Source organism: Heliconius melpomene, chromosome 14 (genome assembly GCF_056956725.1).
Source record: "Heliconius melpomene rosina isolate 202511_hmr_F chromosome 14, ASM5695672v1, whole genome shotgun sequence".
NCBI lineage: Eukaryota > Metazoa > Arthropoda > Insecta > Lepidoptera > Nymphalidae > Heliconius > Heliconius melpomene.
Window position 1 is genome coordinate 2,645,050 of NC_140402.1, and position 18,483 is coordinate 2,663,532.

At 31.5% G+C, this 18,483-nt stretch overlaps 3 protein-coding genes and 1 pseudogene across 5 annotated transcripts; 2 read left to right on the forward strand and 2 right to left on the reverse strand.

Annotated features, from left to right (window-relative positions):
- Positions 1-3,570: 3,570 nt before the first annotated feature.
- Positions 3,571-4,448, reverse strand: ND-15 (NADH dehydrogenase (ubiquinone) 15 kDa subunit). Its single transcript, XM_085197354.1, has 3 exons — positions 4,308-4,448; positions 3,963-4,183; positions 3,571-3,710 (listed from the first exon to the last, which is right to left on the reverse strand). The coding sequence occupies exons 2-3, from the start codon at positions 4,173-4,175 to the stop codon at positions 3,621-3,623; spliced, it is 303 nt and encodes a 100-aa protein (XP_085053480.1). The 5' UTR covers positions 4,176-4,183; positions 4,308-4,448; the 3' UTR covers positions 3,571-3,620.
- A 211-nt stretch (positions 4,449-4,659) lies between these two features.
- On the forward strand, positions 4,660-7,444 carry LOC146531930 (centromere protein X-like). 2 transcript variants are annotated; one of them, XM_085197186.1, is made up of 4 exons: positions 4,684-4,853; positions 4,965-5,090; positions 5,167-5,361; positions 5,688-7,444. In XM_085197186.1, the coding sequence occupies exons 2-4, from the start codon at positions 5,007-5,009 to the stop codon at positions 5,703-5,705; spliced, it is 297 nt and encodes a 98-aa protein (XP_085053312.1). In that variant the 5' UTR covers positions 4,684-4,853; positions 4,965-5,006; the 3' UTR covers positions 5,706-7,444. The 2 variants fall into 2 exon arrangements, with proteins under 2 accessions (XP_085053311.1, XP_085053312.1); XM_085197185.1 differs by having other exon boundaries at positions 4,660-5,090.
- Positions 7,445-7,526: 82 nt separating this feature from the next.
- Phax (phosphorylated adaptor for RNA export) lies at positions 7,527-13,227 on the reverse strand. Its single transcript, XM_085197184.1, has 6 exons — positions 13,039-13,227; positions 12,612-12,869; positions 11,799-12,159; positions 10,852-10,943; positions 10,260-10,446; positions 7,527-9,847 (listed from the first exon to the last, which is right to left on the reverse strand). Exons 1-6 carry the CDS (start codon positions 13,099-13,101, stop codon positions 9,594-9,596), a joined length of 1,215 nt encoding a protein of 404 aa, XP_085053310.1. The 5' UTR covers positions 13,102-13,227; the 3' UTR covers positions 7,527-9,593.
- An 858-nt stretch (positions 13,228-14,085) lies between these two features.
- On the forward strand, positions 14,086-18,483 carry LOC146531932 (proton-coupled amino acid transporter-like protein acs; annotated as a pseudogene). The gene is made up of 8 exons (XR_014878749.1): positions 14,086-14,236; positions 14,753-14,874; positions 15,254-15,338; positions 15,811-15,922; positions 16,335-16,483; positions 16,939-17,114; positions 17,385-17,569; positions 18,141-18,483. The product of XR_014878749.1 is annotated as a proton-coupled amino acid transporter-like protein acs (transcript).

Consider the following 18,483-nt stretch of genomic DNA (forward strand, 5'->3'; position numbering starts at 1 on the left):
TCAATATTAGCAAACAATTTATCATAGCTGGTGCAGGCTCTATTGAGAAAGATATTTTGTGCTTATTAAATACATTACATAAATACATTGTGTTTATTAAATACATTTATGACATTATTTTCCAATTCCACTTTTTCCAGTAAATTATTAAATAGCCATAAGAAAAGAACTTAGATGTACAGCGAAACTCATTAAAGCATTAAGAAAGTCTTTCATTCCAGAGCTGCATCTTTGTTATTCCGTACAATGCTACGATCGGAATTAGTATTAGTACTATTAGTAGTAGTATTACAGAAAGCTGCATTCTTCAGAAGTGCTATAGGCTATATAACATTACATTACACATATATACTAATAAATTAAAATACTTTCTAATTTTTTAGCATTTATGAACGATAGCAGAAATTATCTAAAAAATAAATAAAATCGTCTACACAAATTCAAGATACAGCAAAGCAGACATGGTTATACAACGCATTAGGTATGCACAATTCATTTCCCAGTCAAAATCGGTCGAACATGAATTATGTATTGGAACTTGTAGATAAGGCACTGAAAGATAGACTCGACCGCCAGAATAAATGCTCTAAAAAATAACATTAAGTGGCCTCTAGAGTCACCTACGCTGCACCTGCAGTCTGTGCACCTTGTTCTATTTCAAATAGCTTTACCAGAACCAAGGTGAAGAAAAAAACGTGATTGATTCTACAAAGTCCGTACTGTTAATATATAAAAAAGGATGTTGTTTTTCTCGTTGATATAATTCGAGCATAGTAAACGTAGGTGTATATAAAAACTTATTTAATTATGAAAGAATTTTAGACAGTTACGTATAAAATAAATATTGTTTATTAAAAAAATAAGTAAGTATAACATTTTTGACGTTTTTTTTGGTGTAATATATTCACATATCTGAAATATTTTAGTTCTTAGTCATTACACAGGATGTTAAGTTATTAATTCCACATATGGTTACATAATTTGAATAACATAACTTCGTTAACCAGTATTCTTATTTACTTTTAATTTTTAAGAATCCATGTTTCTGCAACTCCTGACTTATTAAATAAATTTCGCGGTTTAGCACCCAGTTAAGTTAAGGTAATTTCTAATTTATATACTATATATATGTAGCTCACAAGCTAATATTATACGGACATTAAATTATATCTTTATTGGTTTAATAGCCTGAACTCTCCAAGGATCGTAACTCCGAGATCCTTGTCCTCTCCCTAAAAAGGACATTAACTTTTAAAAAATCAGTCTAAATACATAAGAAGGTCGAAAACCTTTTAACAGTTTCCGTATGATATATATTAAGAATATATTTTTTATATATTTATTTTTTGCCAGAGGGCACCGATCGATTTCGTCAGCTACCTGGGTATGATTTGGTATAACCTTCACTCGTATTTCATCAGCAAAGGCCGGTCATTAACCTATAGAGACTAAATTATTGAATGTTAGTCTCGAAATCTATTTCAAAACAAATTAATATTTATTAATGAGGTAAATGAGGTAGGTGAGGTAGGTGACTTGTTAAGTCACAGTGTTGATGCAAAATAAAAAATCGTAACAGTTTTGTAAAGAAAACGTACAGCTGAATGGGTAAGTACCTATATGGTCATAGTTATTCTATGATTATAAAATTTATAGATTGCCCTTTCTTACTTGTATACAAAAAAGCTTTTAAAATACCGTCATGTACCGTATGCACTCATTTTGATGAAGTAACGCATGAACTGTAATTGTTGTCTTGTTTTTTCCATATTCTAACGAAATTAGAGTGTATATGTAACATTTAATTACTGAATAAAGCATTATAATTAATTAATTAATTAATTAATTAACTATTTGTAGTTCATTTCACACAAATAAGTCTGTAACTATATTTTTCTATGAAATATCTATAAATGTTCAATAATGCAAAAAGTCTCGTATCTTTTAGATTGCGTTTAATTTTTTTCTGTTCCAAGGGACCGAGGACTTGAATATTTGATATCAATTTCAGCATAAGCTTAGCAGCTCCACGCTATATACCTAGAGATAAACCACAAACGAATAAGGAAATGATCCTATAAGGGTTCCGTTTTTTCCTTTGAAGGTATAGAACGTTAAAAATATAAATAGGGGAACATATAAATATTTTACAATATTAGTTCAGCAATAATAAATTTTACCGGCAAAATTGAACGCGCGGGCTATGACGCAGTAACCTTAAGTTATCCGCGTGCGCGTGGGCAAATAACTTAACAAAATAATAAGATTGTTATCCATCATTTGACATGTAAGAATTGATTGTAAATAGTTTGGCGCCAAAATTCCGCACAAAAAAACCTTCGACCGACCGTGACTTGAACGTAAAAAACTCTAGTAGATCGGCCGCTGCGCCATCCGCATATCACACTGTTTCTAAATCTTGCGTAGGACTCATAACTTATCTATGTTTAAAAAATAATAGATGTTGATAAACTAATTATAATATACTTAAAAGCTATATTTATTATATAGCTAAGTTATTATTATTATCATATAGGCTGCCTAGTGGCTATTACATAAATACATCTTATTTACTTAATACGAGGTCGCTTTTAAACTGCACAACAATTTTGAATGCTGTTATCACTAATAGGTAGAGTAATTCGAGAGGAATTATTGTAGGTAGAATATATTCTACATATAAAATATTAATATTGAGGCCAGTCGTGGTGCAGGGGCAGTGTGCTAAAAAATCTCCTGGTTGTGGGTTCGATTTCCACTCGAGGAAAGGAAATATTTATTTAAATGTATATTTTTATTTCTTCGCTCTGGTGTCGGGAACAAGCGCAGCGTTGAGTTCCGCCATTCAACACACAATGCCTCGAGAATTCGGCGGCAAGTGGGGAAAAGAGTGTCTTAAAACTAGGTTCCCTCTGCCTACCATGCTGTGTGCGGCATACAGCAAGCTGATTTTTTTTTACTTTATTATTTTATTAGGCGCTCATTATTTTTAAGCAATTTAATATTTTTTAAGCAGAACCTTGTTATCGTGAGTATTGGCCCTTAAAGCCCGTAAAAAAATATTTCTAGTTTCACATAAACAAATTACGGTATAATAATTAAAATAACGCAATTACATTTTATTTTAAATTATTTATTAAAAAATATATATATATATTAATAATAATAATTTTATTTTAATTTGACACAAAAAAATAGAAATAATTCTTTTCTATATAAAAATTATAATTAATTGATTTTTTAACTAAGCTAGATACTAGTACTAAGGCCAGTGCCAGTGCCAGTGCCAGTGTGCCACAGCACAGGGACACAAAGTGTGATTGTAAACAACAGTTTGTGGATTCGATTCCCACTTGAGAAAATGCCCCCATTATTCCGAATTCACCCATCCAATTTGAATATACAGCAAAGAATGGAATGTTGTGACACCAGGTTCTCCCTGTCTATGCACGAAAAAAAATATGTGAAATTAATAAAATAAGAATTCATTAGAGCATTAAAATTTATTAAGAACGAGAGTAATGAGCTATTTCGGTAAAATTTATACTACCAAAATAAAAACAAATTAAATAGATTAACAATTCTATATTACTACTTATGAAGACCAATACACAAGTATTTTAGAAACTGTCTACTCTTGGATTCACATATTGCTCATCTCCTTTAAGTTTTCCATCAGCGATCTGTCTGTCTCTCTCTCTTCGCATAGCCTGAAAATTGATTTATAATAAACAACTTACTTTTAATATTATAAAACTTATTAAATTTTTCATCTTGAGTTTAAATTTATAAATTTTGCGTAGACTGATCAGACAATTATAATTTAACAATTTCTTTTTCAGCTTCATCTGTATCCCGCATGTAGCATGGATAATAAGGCATTAACTGATATGACAATTAATTAAAGTAATAAAATTAAAACAATTTATCACTTTGCAAAGTTAACATATAACATAACATACTGTAAATCTCTTAAATTGCTTGGTTTTAGTCTGGCATTCATGAAAGTCTGCAAAATACTCTTGGCATTTAACTTTGCCTCTATCTAATCCATAGGCTTCAAGGCAGTCCATAAATCTCATTTCTTGTTTTTGACATTTTCCCAGCATTTGATGGGAAACCATACCACCAGTAAGATCCGTGAAAGGAGAACGAAAATATGGCGAGAGTGACATTGTTTAATCTAGATGTACAAAAAAAGATAATGTTTTATTTTTTACTAGGTTAGATAATTACGTAAACAAATGCAAGTATGCCTAATAGTTGGATTTATCAGCATAACAGACTGAATGTAGAACAATGCGTACCTATTCTGGAAAATAGATAAAAGGGCCGAAATCGTCAAACCCCTCAATAAAGTGTACTTTTAAGACAAATCAGTAGTATATGCTCCTTAAGACAAATATTAATTTTACTTGCCAATGTCAATAGAATATTTTTATCTTTTTGTATTACTATGGTGTTGCTCATTGCAAAATATTTATAGAAAAAAAAGTATAATATTTGTATTATTATGAAATATATTATAATATGATAATGTTAAACTTATTATATATTTTAATAGTAACAATATACACTTCAAACGGTATGTTTGATTTTTTGATATACACTAAAAATTTACAATTTTTTATGCTGGTAAAATTTCTTGTTGTCTCTCTGTCAACTGCAGAGACTCTGTCAATTGAGTAAATGTATTCTGTGGTCAACTGTCATTAAATTATATAAAAATAATACTAATAAATAAATAATAGTAATCCGGAATAAAAGAGCTAAAAACTGTGTAAAATTTTCATTTGTGAATTATGACACATAATATTTTTTAGTTGCCTTGTTTTCAAATCACCTTGTGGCTTGTATGTTAATCAAAGTTTATACACATTGTTGTAATTAGCGCTAGCACCTTTCAAATACGTACTCATTAAATATAATATTATTATTTATTTCTTTATATTATACTTCTACAGTTATTTATCGGTTGTTACTCTTATACTAAAAGACATACTAACATGGCTCGATATAGTAATGAAAACGAAGATGGTAATATAGACCCAGCTTATGTTGCCTCTAATGTAAAGAGCTATATAAAACAGGTATAAAATTAATTATTTAGGAAATATTCAACGTTTCTACTAACTTACATACAATTTCTAAATATATTTTTCGTAGGATTTGATCAAAGAATTACTCAATGGATCATTTCAAGATAACAAAACTAAATTGGGGAATGATGCTTTGACCCTCGTAGTAGAAGTAGCGAAATGTCTCGTTACCGAAACATGTCTGAGAGCATCAAACGAAGCCCTCCGAGAAGGGTCGAATAAAGTCGACTTTGACCATGTTGAAAAATGCTTACCACAACTGGTGAGTGTTATGCCAAAAATAATTGTTGTTTTTTAGCTTTACACTGTATCCAGCATATAGTGGGATAGGAACTTGTTTGAGAAGACACTCCTTTCCCCCGTTTCTGTTGAATTTTTTAGACATTGTATGGCAAGTGGTGGAAACAAACAATGCTTTTATTTGTCTTATTACCAGAATCAATTCATTTCCCAGATTGGTAACTGAACAGATAATCACGGCTTTTAGTCTTGTGCCACTGGGCTCTGACATTCTAAACAGAAATATTTAATATAATATTGATCATTTGGCCATACTCTTCTATATAAAAACATATTACATATTTACAGATGCTGGACCTCCCCTAGTTCTAAGAATAGTTCATATGTTAAAATAAGTTACATCATTTCTATTATTTGTATACTTTTTATGAAAAAGAATGTTATTTAGCAATTGGCATGTTTAGTTGATTGTGAAAGAAAGTGTAATTAATTAAGTAATTTAATTTCTAGAAATTAACTTCATAAAAAATATTTTGGAAAATAATACACAATAGTAGTGATTTATTTAAAGTGTTAAATTATTAAATGTAATATAGTATATGTATATATTTTATATCTTTTAATAGTATATATTTTAAGTAGATTTACTTTTAATGTGATATAAGTAAATCTATTAAAATTATATTTGAAAATCCCTTTAAATATAGTAAAATGTGATAAGTGATGTTTTACAGGTGAATAAAGGTTAATCTTGCTCTTAAAAATGTAAAATAAAAATTCATAATATAAGTGTAGATATGTCACCATAAGATTATAAAAATCATAAGTCACATAAGTTTTCTCTCGAAATTGTAATTCAAAAAATTGTAAACACTTTGGCCCTGAATGGTCGCTTTTACAGTGAAAACTATGTGTATTGACACATTGTGATCACAAAGCTAAGAATCGAAAAAGGCGTAGTTATTGAACTCTATGGTGTAATTTTGCATTTGACAATGTCACAAAGTATCGATAGATTACATTTTCGCGTTAAGCGAGAACTTTATTTTGTAATATAACAGTTTTTATAATCTTACAGTGACATATACAATCATATTTTTTTTAATTAGCAAGATGAACAATTATTTCACTCTCCCACAAACCTGATCTTTTGACATGTCTGCTTATACTTAGGGAACATTGATTTATGTTATCCTAAGTTTAATTATTATGTAATAATAAAGAAATTAATTAGCTATACTACTTAATAAAAGGGAAAAATAGTACTAAAATTGAAAAAATATACCTTGTGTAGGTAGCAATACTGACTTCTAACATCTAGTAATAAGGAAATGTTGATTTTAATCACAAAATAATATAGAAACATTCTTCAAACTCTGTTTTCTTACTAAAATAGCTGGTTCCTCCATGATTTATCATAGTTCCACACCGTCATCTGTAAAATTGACAGTTGTTTGATCGAAGTTAAATTGATTTAGTTTCATGCTCTAAACCTAATGTAAGCATCATTTAGTAAACATAGTCTTAGGTTATCGGAGAAGCGAGTGTATTGACACTAGGTTCTTTCTGCCTACTCTGCTTAGCAGAATAAAGTGTGCAGAGGATAGTTATAGGCACAGGTATAAAATAGCACATAAAACTTAACTTAAATATATGTTTTAATTATAAAAATATCGCCGGTTATTTACGTAAAGAGGCTAGCTGTGACATTGAGGAACAAGCTTGCGACGATTAATACGATAAAATGTGGGTTCGATTCCCATAAAATATTTAATATATTCATTTTCTCGTCCTGGTCTCATGACAAAGCGCGGGGAAGAAGTTCCACCACTTACCACAAAATTCCTCTAGGATTCGGCGGAAATTGGAGAACGGAAGTGTGGGATACAGCACGAAATCAACAAATATTCTATCACACTATGTGCTTATACACTTGTATGTGATTAAGTTTAAGACCTCACACTTCATGTAACTAATTTTATATTAACAATACTAATTAATAAGAGCTGGTATATGCATAATGCAAGCTTATTGCTTTAAATGAATATGCATGACTTGAGGTCAAGGTGCTTCTGTATTCTCCTATATTATAATATGAATCATAATTATAGTTGTTTTATTTCATATCTTAAGTTGAACATGATTGTGGGTTTAAAACTTTATTTAGGAAAGAAAAGACAAAATCAATTTATTTTTTACAAAACTTTATTATACAAATAATTCAGTATCTGTTCTAACATACAAATGTGCATTCAGCACAAGTTCTTTTCACCCAGCAATGTCAGATATTGCCTTATCATAAAAAAGAGTAACATCAATCCCACACTACTCGACAAATAAATAGCAACTGTGGTTTCTTAACAACCACACAAAAAACATATAATAGTATTTTTTATATCTATTAATACAAGATGGCTGTTTAGAGGGCATGGTAGTTTAGTTTTAGGAGTCGCTTAAATTTTTTTAAAGATATTGCCCGTCTGATACTCGGAGATAAGGCATTCCATAGTCGGGAGGATATGACATCCAAAATAGCGACGTATTTTTTTTATCTGTAACTCTCAACTTAAGGAAGTATATAGGGTTTACCACGCTTAACGTAAAAGTATAATTATTAGAAGCCAGCTCAGTACTAGTATTATTTTATAACAATATTTAAAATCTATGTTTTACGAAAACCTAAATGAAGCTTTTACAGAAAATAATGAGACCGTCGCAGCGCAGGGGGAACAAGACAAGACGCAGCGTAGGGTTCCGCCACAGAATTACGCAACGTCTTGAATTTTGTCACTGGATTCTTTCTGGTTACCCTGCGGAACTGCCTGCCTACTTGCGGAAAAAGCGTAAAGCTGCAGAAAAAAATGTATTGTGCATTTTAATCAATTTTTGATCACCAGTTTCTATGTTTCATATCAATCTGATAAAATAGTAATTATTATTGTCTACATCTACAGCTATATTATACAGCACAGTTTGAAACCACAAAGAAGTGGTTGGTTTTATAAAAAAATATTTTGTTAGCAGATGTATAATGCCTAAATTATTTTGCATAAGGCTACAAGGGGACTGATTTATAAAAATATAATCCTTTACTACAAAAACATATTCTTCATTTTAGCTATGCGTTGAAAAAAAAAGTAACACTACCATAATCACTATTTCTCTATTTTAACTCTTTTAACAACGAAAAATATTCTACTGGGCAATATCTACAGTACTACATTTCTTGCATTTTCCAATCTTTTAATATTTTTTTGCTGCTAGTTTTATTTTATAGAATCTATTGAAGTAAGACGCTATTTAATGTATATATTATTATACAAATATATTTATAAGCTAAAAACTAAATTTTGGGGCTTAATATACTAATATAATATGAAAGTACTAAATAGTTTATGAATCAGAATTCAAATGTGGATGTGGAAGTTTTGAAGATTCAAATTCAATATTTTATATAATCGTAATGCACATGGTCAGTACATAAAGTACAGTTTCGTTTGCCACTTGCCAGATGTAATTGAGGCCATCGTGACTTAGTGGCAAGGCGTCTGACTAAAAACGCGACTGCTGAGGGGTTCAATTTCGTTCCGGGATTCGGGGAATGAGTGTTTTCATTTACTTGCTTTAGAAACAACTTGCTTGTCGAAAGTTGGGCGAGTTTTATGGGTTAAAGGTTCCTTCCTAAATGCAGGAAACAGAGTAAAGCTAAACAAAATTAAATAGTATACATTTAGGTTGCAGAGAAATTCTCACAATCTTATAAATTTGAACACTTCTATTTTATGAAATCATTATAACACCCATTTCAAAATCACAACCCCTAAACAAAAGTTGCATATACATACGTATATTTCAACGATATTGTTTGCTTAACAATTATATGATACTGACCTAACATCATATTATGTAATAGCACAGAGTAAACAGATCTGTTGCAATATCAAGGCCATATCAGTTACGGAGTCTTTGTAAATAGTGTGTAAAATTCACAGCCACATATTTAGATGCAACAGGGAATGCATGTGGGGCACACCTCATCACAGTCACACATGTCACATGTCTCAGACAGTGACCTTACATAGAATAAACTGATTAAAGACCTAGGTTACCTAGTGAAGGATGCATTTTAACTCAACATCATTTTCATATGTCCTCCAGATAATGTGACATTGGTGAAGTGACGCATGCTCAACTGGCACGCTCGGAACCCCACAATAAAAAAAAACCGCAGAACAGATGAAAGCACCAATACAATTAGAACAAATCCATGTTATCATTACACATGACTTCTAAGAAGTCATCATCATCATAGTCCTGTACTGTCCTTGTGGTTCGGTCAGGCAGGGGGGACTTTGGGCGAGGTGACAGAGGTAGTTCGTTGTGTGAATGGCCGTCAGTGTCACTGGAACAATCGCGAGCGTCTGTCGCTGGTGAGGGAGGCGGATTTGAACCGTGCTCGGATTGCACTGTGGCCTCACCGCGTGATAAAAGCGATGGTAGCTCTGAATCTGTAAATCAAATATATAGGAATTACGTAAAAATTTTAATGGACCTAACATAAAATATTTCTTTGTTTAGTAATAATATAAGCAGTCCTGGTAAGCAATTTTTCCCGCATAGCAGTTTAGACAAAGAACCTAGTGACTAATTGTCATGCTGACAAAGATAGAACTCAGTTCAGTTATATTATAAGAGTGTGATCCTTGAAGTGGGTAAATTCAAACTCTTCATAGCTGTACTATATGGCCATTGTGTCACAATTGGCTTATTTAAATAATATTTGTATACAATAATAATATACTATACAGACATTAATGAATGGAGTGTCTTAACACTAGATTTCTTCTGTCTATCCTTCTAAACAAAATAAGAATGTGTAGCTATATATAATAATGTGTATATATTTAGCTAAAAATATACCTGTGAGGCTCTGTTTCAATTGCTCCATAACTTTTTGGCGACTCTTGGCACGAGTCTTCTTTATTCTGCGCGCTGTTTCCTTTCTATCTTCATTAAATATCTGCTGAATCATTTCTGGAGAAACTTCATCGTCTCGTTTTAGCAAAAAGAAGTAAATACCCCCGGGTGTGCGTCTACGAGTACCATTCTGAAAAAATACATATTATTTTAATTATTTATTAAATAGTATAATTTTATAGTCTATTACGTATACGAATATATGTACCTGAGGAAGTATTAGTACATAAATACCAAAGTCACAGTGTATAATCTTGATTCTTTATTGTTTATATTTTAATTTTCGAATATATTAAAAAATTAAAAAATATATTATTAAATAAAAAATTAAATAAAGGTTCATTTTATTGACACCTTTTTAGATTCTTACCTTTGTGGTCACAACGCATATTGGTCAATTTTGCTGCAAAAGCGTCCAATCAAGACCAGTGCTTAAAGAGTTTACAATTTTCTGAGAGAATACGATTTAACAAGAAAAATTATGAACTAATGGTTTGTACAATCCTAGGTGACACATAAATTTAAAAAGACTCACCATTATAAGCATTCCACCGTCTGCTTCAATCCTTTGTGTTTCCTTATACAATTCTATAGCTTTACTGGCACCAATTACATGCATAATCCTACCTGTAAATTAAACTTAAAACTTAATTAATGTTGTAATTATAATTTGCTGAAATATAACTATTAATTTGCAAACTAAAATTTAAAATTTATGCAAATCAAAAAATTATATAAGACAATGATAATATGATAATAGATGTTCATCACACACACAGTGCATTAAAATCTTTGATATAATCTGTAAATATTATAGAGGTGAATAGTTTGTGCACTAATCTCAGGAACTATAGTAAAACAATCATTCCGATGCTTTGTCTTTTATTACAAAAAAATGTAGAATTAGTTTAGTGTTTGGCATTTATATACTATACATTTTTAATCAACATAAAAAGATACTTAAAAGCATGTTTAATAGAAAAACTTTTAAGCAAATTAAAAAGAAAACAACTGAAAATAATTTTAAAAAGCTTGAGTATTACTTGTTTATAAATGACTCAGACCTAAGAACGGGCATAAAATACTTAGCAGGGCTTTTTTTTGCCCAAGTGTACATATTTAAAAATATACTAACGTTAACATACCTAAATATATTATTTTTTTATAAATTACGCCTTCATACATGTTTTTTTACATATAATGTTGAATATAAAAATGGTATAAGCATAAATTTTACTCTTATTCTGGTTTATGCCTGTAGCTTAACTTGGGGCATTTTTAAATGTAAAGTACAAGTTGAATAGGAGACATGGTATGTTTTAAGCACCCAAATGCTAAATGCTTAAAAAATGACTAACCAACACAGAAGGATTTTCAATTTGAACATGAGAATATTTTTAAAATTATATAATATTATATAGATTAAATAATATACATGGTATATATTATATAAAATACATAAACATCCCTATTTATACATACCCACTAATTCTTTTTTCTCTTCAGACAATTTCTCGGTGATTTCTTGAATAATTTGATCTGTTGGGTGATCAGCTGTCACTGTTAGATCTGGTAAAATCCTCGGCTCCTGTTTCTCTTCTATTGGCTGATCACTATTTACTCTTTTACCTAATCTTAACTTTACATTTCCTCTGTCTGTAAAATTTCTTTTGTTTGATGCTGGATCTCTGTTTTTATATGAATGATTGTTTGTAAATATTTTCTTTTTTGAAATATATTCATCATCTAATCTATACTTAATAGTGTAATCATAAGATTCAACGCCATATCTTTTCTTTTTAGATACATCACAGGTGACCATGTCCTCTGTTAGCAACTCTTCCTGTAATAAAAAAATTGATTATATATAATAGCCTTATGCATAAAGTAACTAACAGCTTTAGATTTATACAGTTATTTTATATTATAAGTTTAGCATCAATCATTAATTCATTTAATTAATATTTAATATGTTAACATTTTTGATTAATCTGTCATATCAAGTAAAATTTGTTAAGTGTTTTATTGGAAGATTTTTTAAATTATAAATATATTAAAAACATTAGATACTTTTTTCTAGCTTCACATTTTTTTCTGCATAATGAAGTAAACCTAGTGATAAGGCACCATTTCCCACTGCTATATCGAAGTAAGGAAATGAAAATAATTTAAAGATAACCATTACTCCCAATGGGTTCGGTCCTCATCATCAACTCATATCTTACTATGCTACAATGGGCTCAAACCTGCGTTAACAAAAATAATGTCACTAATATTACAAAAGTATATATATACCTGTAATGCTTTGCACCAAATATTATATTTGTCTTTTTTGCCAGGTTGGGCTTGGGGCTGAGGACGTCGAGGTCGTATTTTCGATCGCTTCGGACGTCTTCGTGGTTCCTCGTCAGATTCAGATCCAGATGACTCCTGGACCGACTCCTCATCACTCTGTTCATCTTGAATTTGCATGTTTACCAAAGACGGCGGGTTGAAGGCTTCTGGTCGTGCCAAAGGGATATATGTACCCTCTTCTACGTCTGAATCCTCTAACTGAAAAGAATACGTGATAATTCAACGACATTATCTATGTACTCAGGCTTCTAGATGGAAAATAAATACACGATAGTTTTAGGTACATTAGTATCAAATAAAGCATAAAAAGAGGTAATTTTAACAGGCCATAAACAGTTAGGAATGAAAGTTAACTGTGTTAGTCTACCTCGCCATCTTCAAGTTCATGGGACACCTCGACATCCAGTTCGCCTTCTGTAGTAGACATCATACTTGCCGAATATAATCAGACTTGAACAATAACTGCACATGAAAGTGTTTTGCAAAATGCTATAATTCCGCCTTAGATTACAGTCGCTGGCTTTTGCTGCTGTCACTTACAAATAATAGACAATATAGACTTATTTGTCAAACAACTAAGAATTCCTCATCACGCTTGCAGAGTATTAAGATATTTTAGAAAAAGTAAATAAGAATATTTAATTAATATTATATCAACCAAATGGTTTGTTTATTTATATATTAAAAAATAAAATTTAAATTAGGGCACACATGTATTTACTTGTCCTTTATTTTTTGCTATTATTTTAAGAAAAATATAAAAATTAGCCTATTCCACAATAAAGCAGAAGGCATAGAGATCTAATTATAGAAGTGGCGGCTAGATTTGAAATCTGTGCTTGTTTATGTCAAAAATAATAAAAAAATACTATTGCTCTGAAAGAAGATGAATCTCTCATCTTAAATAATTAGAAGTAGTTGAGCTGATAGATTTGGTATTTTACAATGTTAGTACTTATATTATATACAGACAACTTCTTCAATTTTTAAAGATTTAAAATTATGCTAAGCTAGTTAACAAATATATATAAATATAAATATTGATTTTACTTCTATTAATTCTAGGGCTGCATTTGAGAGAGTTAGCAAACTAACACTACAACCGCACGATCGATTTTCAATTATTGATGTTAGGTTTACCCGATTACCTGTGGAAAGACCACCAATGGATGACTATGACCCTTTAGATCACAGAGAACCTAAACGGCCAATTAAGTACAGACATAACTACGTTTATATTTTTAACGTATATAATTTAACATCGTAACATATACTATGGTAAAAAGTATCACTAATCAACATACTTAATTCGACAAAATTCAAAAATCAGGAACCACACCTACTTAGTGTTTCTAAAGGATTGTGCTGTGCACGAAATTTTTGATCTAACTCTATTTCAATTATTTATTTTTAGATTGTGGATGGCATATTTCAATATTATCAGAACAGTGTTTGGTGCCGGCGTTTTGGGGCTCCCGCTGGCCGTCAGTCAGGCTGGTATTGTTCTCGGTCCTTTAATGTGTATGGCATTAGGTTTTCTAGTCACACATATGCATTTAACTTTGGTAAGGAAATTTCTAATTACATATTTAGGGGTTTTTAATATTTTAGGTATAATAAACATATATAGTATAGACTCTAGAGCCCGTCCTGAAACGCGATGATTATGAGTTCGACTCCCGCTCGAGGGAATAAATTATTATCTATTAACATTTTAATTTTTTCGCTCTGGTACCAAGGCAAAAGCGTGGCGTGGCGTGAAAAACCGTGTGACATAGCACATAGTTTTCCTCTATTTATTTCTCATAATAAAGGAGGAAATGTGTACATACTATAGTATCTTTTTAAAAGCTTTTATTAGTTATAATATTATTCAAATCCTTTTTTTTCTCAATCCTTAAATCTTTATATTGACTTTGTAAGGACTTCTATATTGCGTGATTAGGACAGTTTACGTTGGAAAAATATTTATGTGAATAATATTTAGTTGCCATTAATAAAAACTTTTTATTTTAGTCGGGCATTTTTAATAATTAAAAAATATATTAAAAAAATAAAGTATTATTGTGTTTTAAACAAAGCTTTGGTGCTTGAATGAAATCAGTCGACAGTTGAAGGTTCCCCACACGTCGTATAGATATGGATTTCGTCTGGCTCTACTACACGGTCCTTAATGTTGCCATAAAATTGGACACCATGGGCCGTAAGTATAAGATTTTGTCAATTTTATGTATGTATATTACTTATTTGGTTATGATAAATTAAGTTTTTATTTCCTCTGGTGTTGAGGCAAAAGCGCGGCGTTGAGCGGCGCCACTCAACACGCAATGCCTCCAGAATTCGGCAGAAAGTGGAGAACGGAGTATCTTAACACTAGGTTCCCTCTGCCTACCCTACCTACCCTGCTGCGTGCGGGATAGAGCGTGAAACTGATTTATTTCAAATTATTATTATAAACTGTCTTTTCAGTGAGAAATAAGAAATATTATATAAAGGATAATAAAACAGTTTTATTTCAAGCACTACTTGCTCTTATATATACTATGAATTATAATGTCTACTTATAGTATTCTGTGTTACAGAACCATAATATCCACCTTCATGATATTAAGTCAACTGGGCATTTGTACAGTCTTCGTGATATTTACCACTGACAGCTTGAGGGATGTGAGTGACGAATATCTGCTGTATTTTTCAGCTTCAAGCTATATCTCTCATGTGGCAGGGTAGGAATAGTGGTGCCTTGTGTTTAAGACACTCCTCTCCCCACTTTCACCAAATTCTGAAGGCATTGCATGTTATGTGGAACTCAACGCCACGCTTTGCCTCCACGCCAGAGCGGAGAAATGAAAATATTAAATATTGAATTTCCTCGATTTGGAATCGAACCCACAAGATGTCACGTTTACAGTCTTACGCCTGTGCCTCTGCGCCACGACTAGCCTCTAAGTTATATCTAAACTAAACATGAGAAAATTAAAATCATATATATATATATATACAGCCTTACTTATATACTGTTAACATCCACAAATTATTATGAAATTGTAATATATTTTTAATATTAATACATTTACCACCTAATATAAAATAATTTAAATTAAATTTACCAATTGTTTGAATTGTTTTTTTTTTCTAGATAATGGATTGGAATACATCAAGACCAGCAATGGCTGTGTTATTAGTGCCTTATCTTTTACTTGAATATTTTATGAAATCTTTAAAAATTGTGAGCTATATTTCCATGATTGGTAATTTCAATAATTTATTATTTATATATTATTAACCCTAGGCCATATAGCCTATTATAAGCAGTTCACGGCGCTCATCCTCCACCGTTCGCTTTGCCTCGTTTGCTCACATTATATAAAAATAATTGAATTTTAGAGACATTGCGTGATAATTGACGAAACTGAACGCCGCGCTTTGTTTTGTTACCAGAGCGAGAAAATAAAGCTGATATTGCGTTTTATTGAGTGAGAATCGAACCTATAAAAGTAGCATTATACAGTCCCACGCTTATACCACTGCACGACGACGACACCGGCTCTACTTTCCTACTATTACTTGATATTACTTGTTAAAAATGACTTCTCCATAGTTTTTTTACATTCGTAAGTAGTTACATATAATTTCATATTTTTGAATGCTTTTTTTTTTCAGGTAATTTTATGAACCTAGTCGGTTTACTATTGGTGACATATCACATATTCCTCTGCCCTCACGGTAGACTAATATACGCGACGTCCGACGCCATGGCGCTATATTTTGTCATTGGCTCTTGTTTATTTAACCTGAGTTCTATTGCTGTAGTAAAATAATTAGTATTTTTGTCTACATTATTAATATATAATATAATAATATATTATTTTAGCGAGGCCGTAGTGGCGCAGTGGCACATGGGTGTGCCACCCAAGGTAATGAGGTATTATTTCTTAATATTTTCATTTCTTCGCTCTGGCATCAAGGCAAAATTCCGGTGTAGAGTTCTGCCACTCAATACGCATTGCCTTGAAAATTCGACGGAAAGAAGTGAAGAAGTCTTAACACTAGGTTCTTTTTTCCTACCCTGTTGGTTGTGGGATACAGCGTGAAGTTGATTTTTTTTAAAATATTATACATACAGTAGGCAGGCAGTTTCGTGTGTAGTACATATTCTGTCAGTCACTTGGTAACTGAAGAGTTTTATAAATATATAGATAAATACATAATATAAGTATTAAACAATAGATATTAAATAATAGATAATTTTTGTGTTTTCTGTTAGGTTTTGTCTATTGAAAGAGCCCTCCCTCAGCCTCGAGTGCTTAGAAAACCCCTAGGGGTAATAACTATCAGCATGTTTACTATTACTGTCTTTTTGACCATTTTTGGCGGTCTAGGATATTGGTCCTTTGGAACTATGGAAGAAAATGTGTTGCGATCGCTGCCTTTCGATGACGAGTATGATTTTTACTTACTTTAATACTTAAAGGTAGGGAACAGACGACAGTCAGACCAGCCGTGGCGCAGGTGCCCCTAAGAACCCTAAGATAATTTTACAGCTCTACGTTTTTATCACATAGCAGTATGCAAAGAGGAACAAAGAGGAACAAGTGTCAAAACCCTTTTCATTCAAATTGAAAAGATTTCGCAAATTGAGTAACATAACGCCGCGCCTGTATCACCGCGCCACTTTAAAAAAATATAAAATATATTATTAATTTTTTTCAGTTCAGCAATCCTAGCTATAGGATTGTATCTGGTATCCGTAGCTTTTGTGTATCCCATACAATGTCATCCTGCGATTCATATAATTGTGGAGGTAATAAAGAATAGACCTACGCTCGAACCCCCATCAGAAAGCACATTGAAAATGGTAGAATGCTTTGCTAGACCCATCTTTGTCGTTACCTCGTGTAAGTAAGAGTGTAGATATTGACAATACATAAAAACATTATAAATTTGAATTTTTCGAAGTATAAAAATCATGGTGCCTCGATCGAGGCACAGTGGAACAGCTGTAAATGGAGAAAAATATTTTCATTTCCCTTTTTTTTCTACTCAATATGTCAACGTAATGTCTCGAATTTAGGAGGAAACAGAAGAACAGAGAACCTTGTATAGGTAAACTAGGTTCTCTCTGCTAAATGCGGGATACAGCTTGAAGCAGACTTTATTTAAAAAAAAGATTAAATCAAAAATGAGGTCGTCATGGCGCACAAGGGTGTGACTGAAAGGCGACCATTGTATATTCGATTCCCACTGGAGGGAATTAATTATTATTTATTATTTTTTTTCATGTCTTCATTCCGGCACCAAAGAAAAAACGTTGAGTTCCGCCACTCAACAAGCAATGCTTCCAAAAGTTCGGCGGAAACTGGAGCACGGAGTGTCTTACCTACTACTACCTTGTTGTATGCAAGAATTTTTTATATTATTAGGATATTTATAGCTTTTAAATTTTATACTTTTTCTCATCAATTATAGTTGCAGTCTGCTACGTTGTGCCGATACAAGGTGCATTCGTAGCATTCGTTGGGAATCTATGCGCGACCATGATTGCTCTTGTCTTCCCTGCATTAATGGAAATATGCATTTTATATCCAAATCACTATGGAAAATACAAGTTTTACTTAATAAAAGATCTTATAATACTTATTTTTGGACTGTCGTCTTGGATACTTGGTGTAGCGTTGTGTGGCTACCTACTCTACGTTAGAGTTCTTTCGCTGAAATCGCCTAATAATAACATGGAATATTAATAACGATTCATTGTTATGTAAAGTAGTATTTATGAACTGCTTGTAATAAATTATATCTTTTTTCTTTA

Bases quoted from the DNA above. Each gene is read 5' to 3' on its own strand.
- ND-15 (XM_085197354.1), bottom strand. From the start codon at position 4,175: ATGTCACTCTCGCCATATTTTCGTTCTCCTTTCACGGATCTTACTGGT. The intron at 3,711-3,962 runs GTATGTTATGTT...ATCAATTTTCAG, and splicing joins AGCAATTTAAGAGATTTACA to GCTATGCGAAGAGAGAGAGA.
- LOC146531930 (XM_085197185.1), top strand. From the start codon at position 5,007: ATGGCTCGATATAGTAATGAAAACGAAGATGGTAATATAGACCCAGCT. The intron at 5,091-5,166 runs GTATAAAATTAA...TATTTTTCGTAG, and splicing joins TAAAGAGCTATATAAAACAG to GATTTGATCAAAGAATTACT.
- Phax (XM_085197184.1), bottom strand. From the start codon at position 13,101: ATGATGTCTACTACAGAAGGCGAACTGGATGTCGAGGTGTCCCATGAA. The intron at 10,944-11,798 runs GTATGTATAAAT...TTTAATTTACAG, and splicing joins AGAGAAAAAAGAATTAGTGG to GTAGGATTATGCATGTAATT. The intron at 10,447-10,851 runs GTGAGTCTTTTT...GTATTTTTTCAG, and splicing joins ACGGTGGAATGCTTATAATG to AATGGTACTCGTAGACGCAC.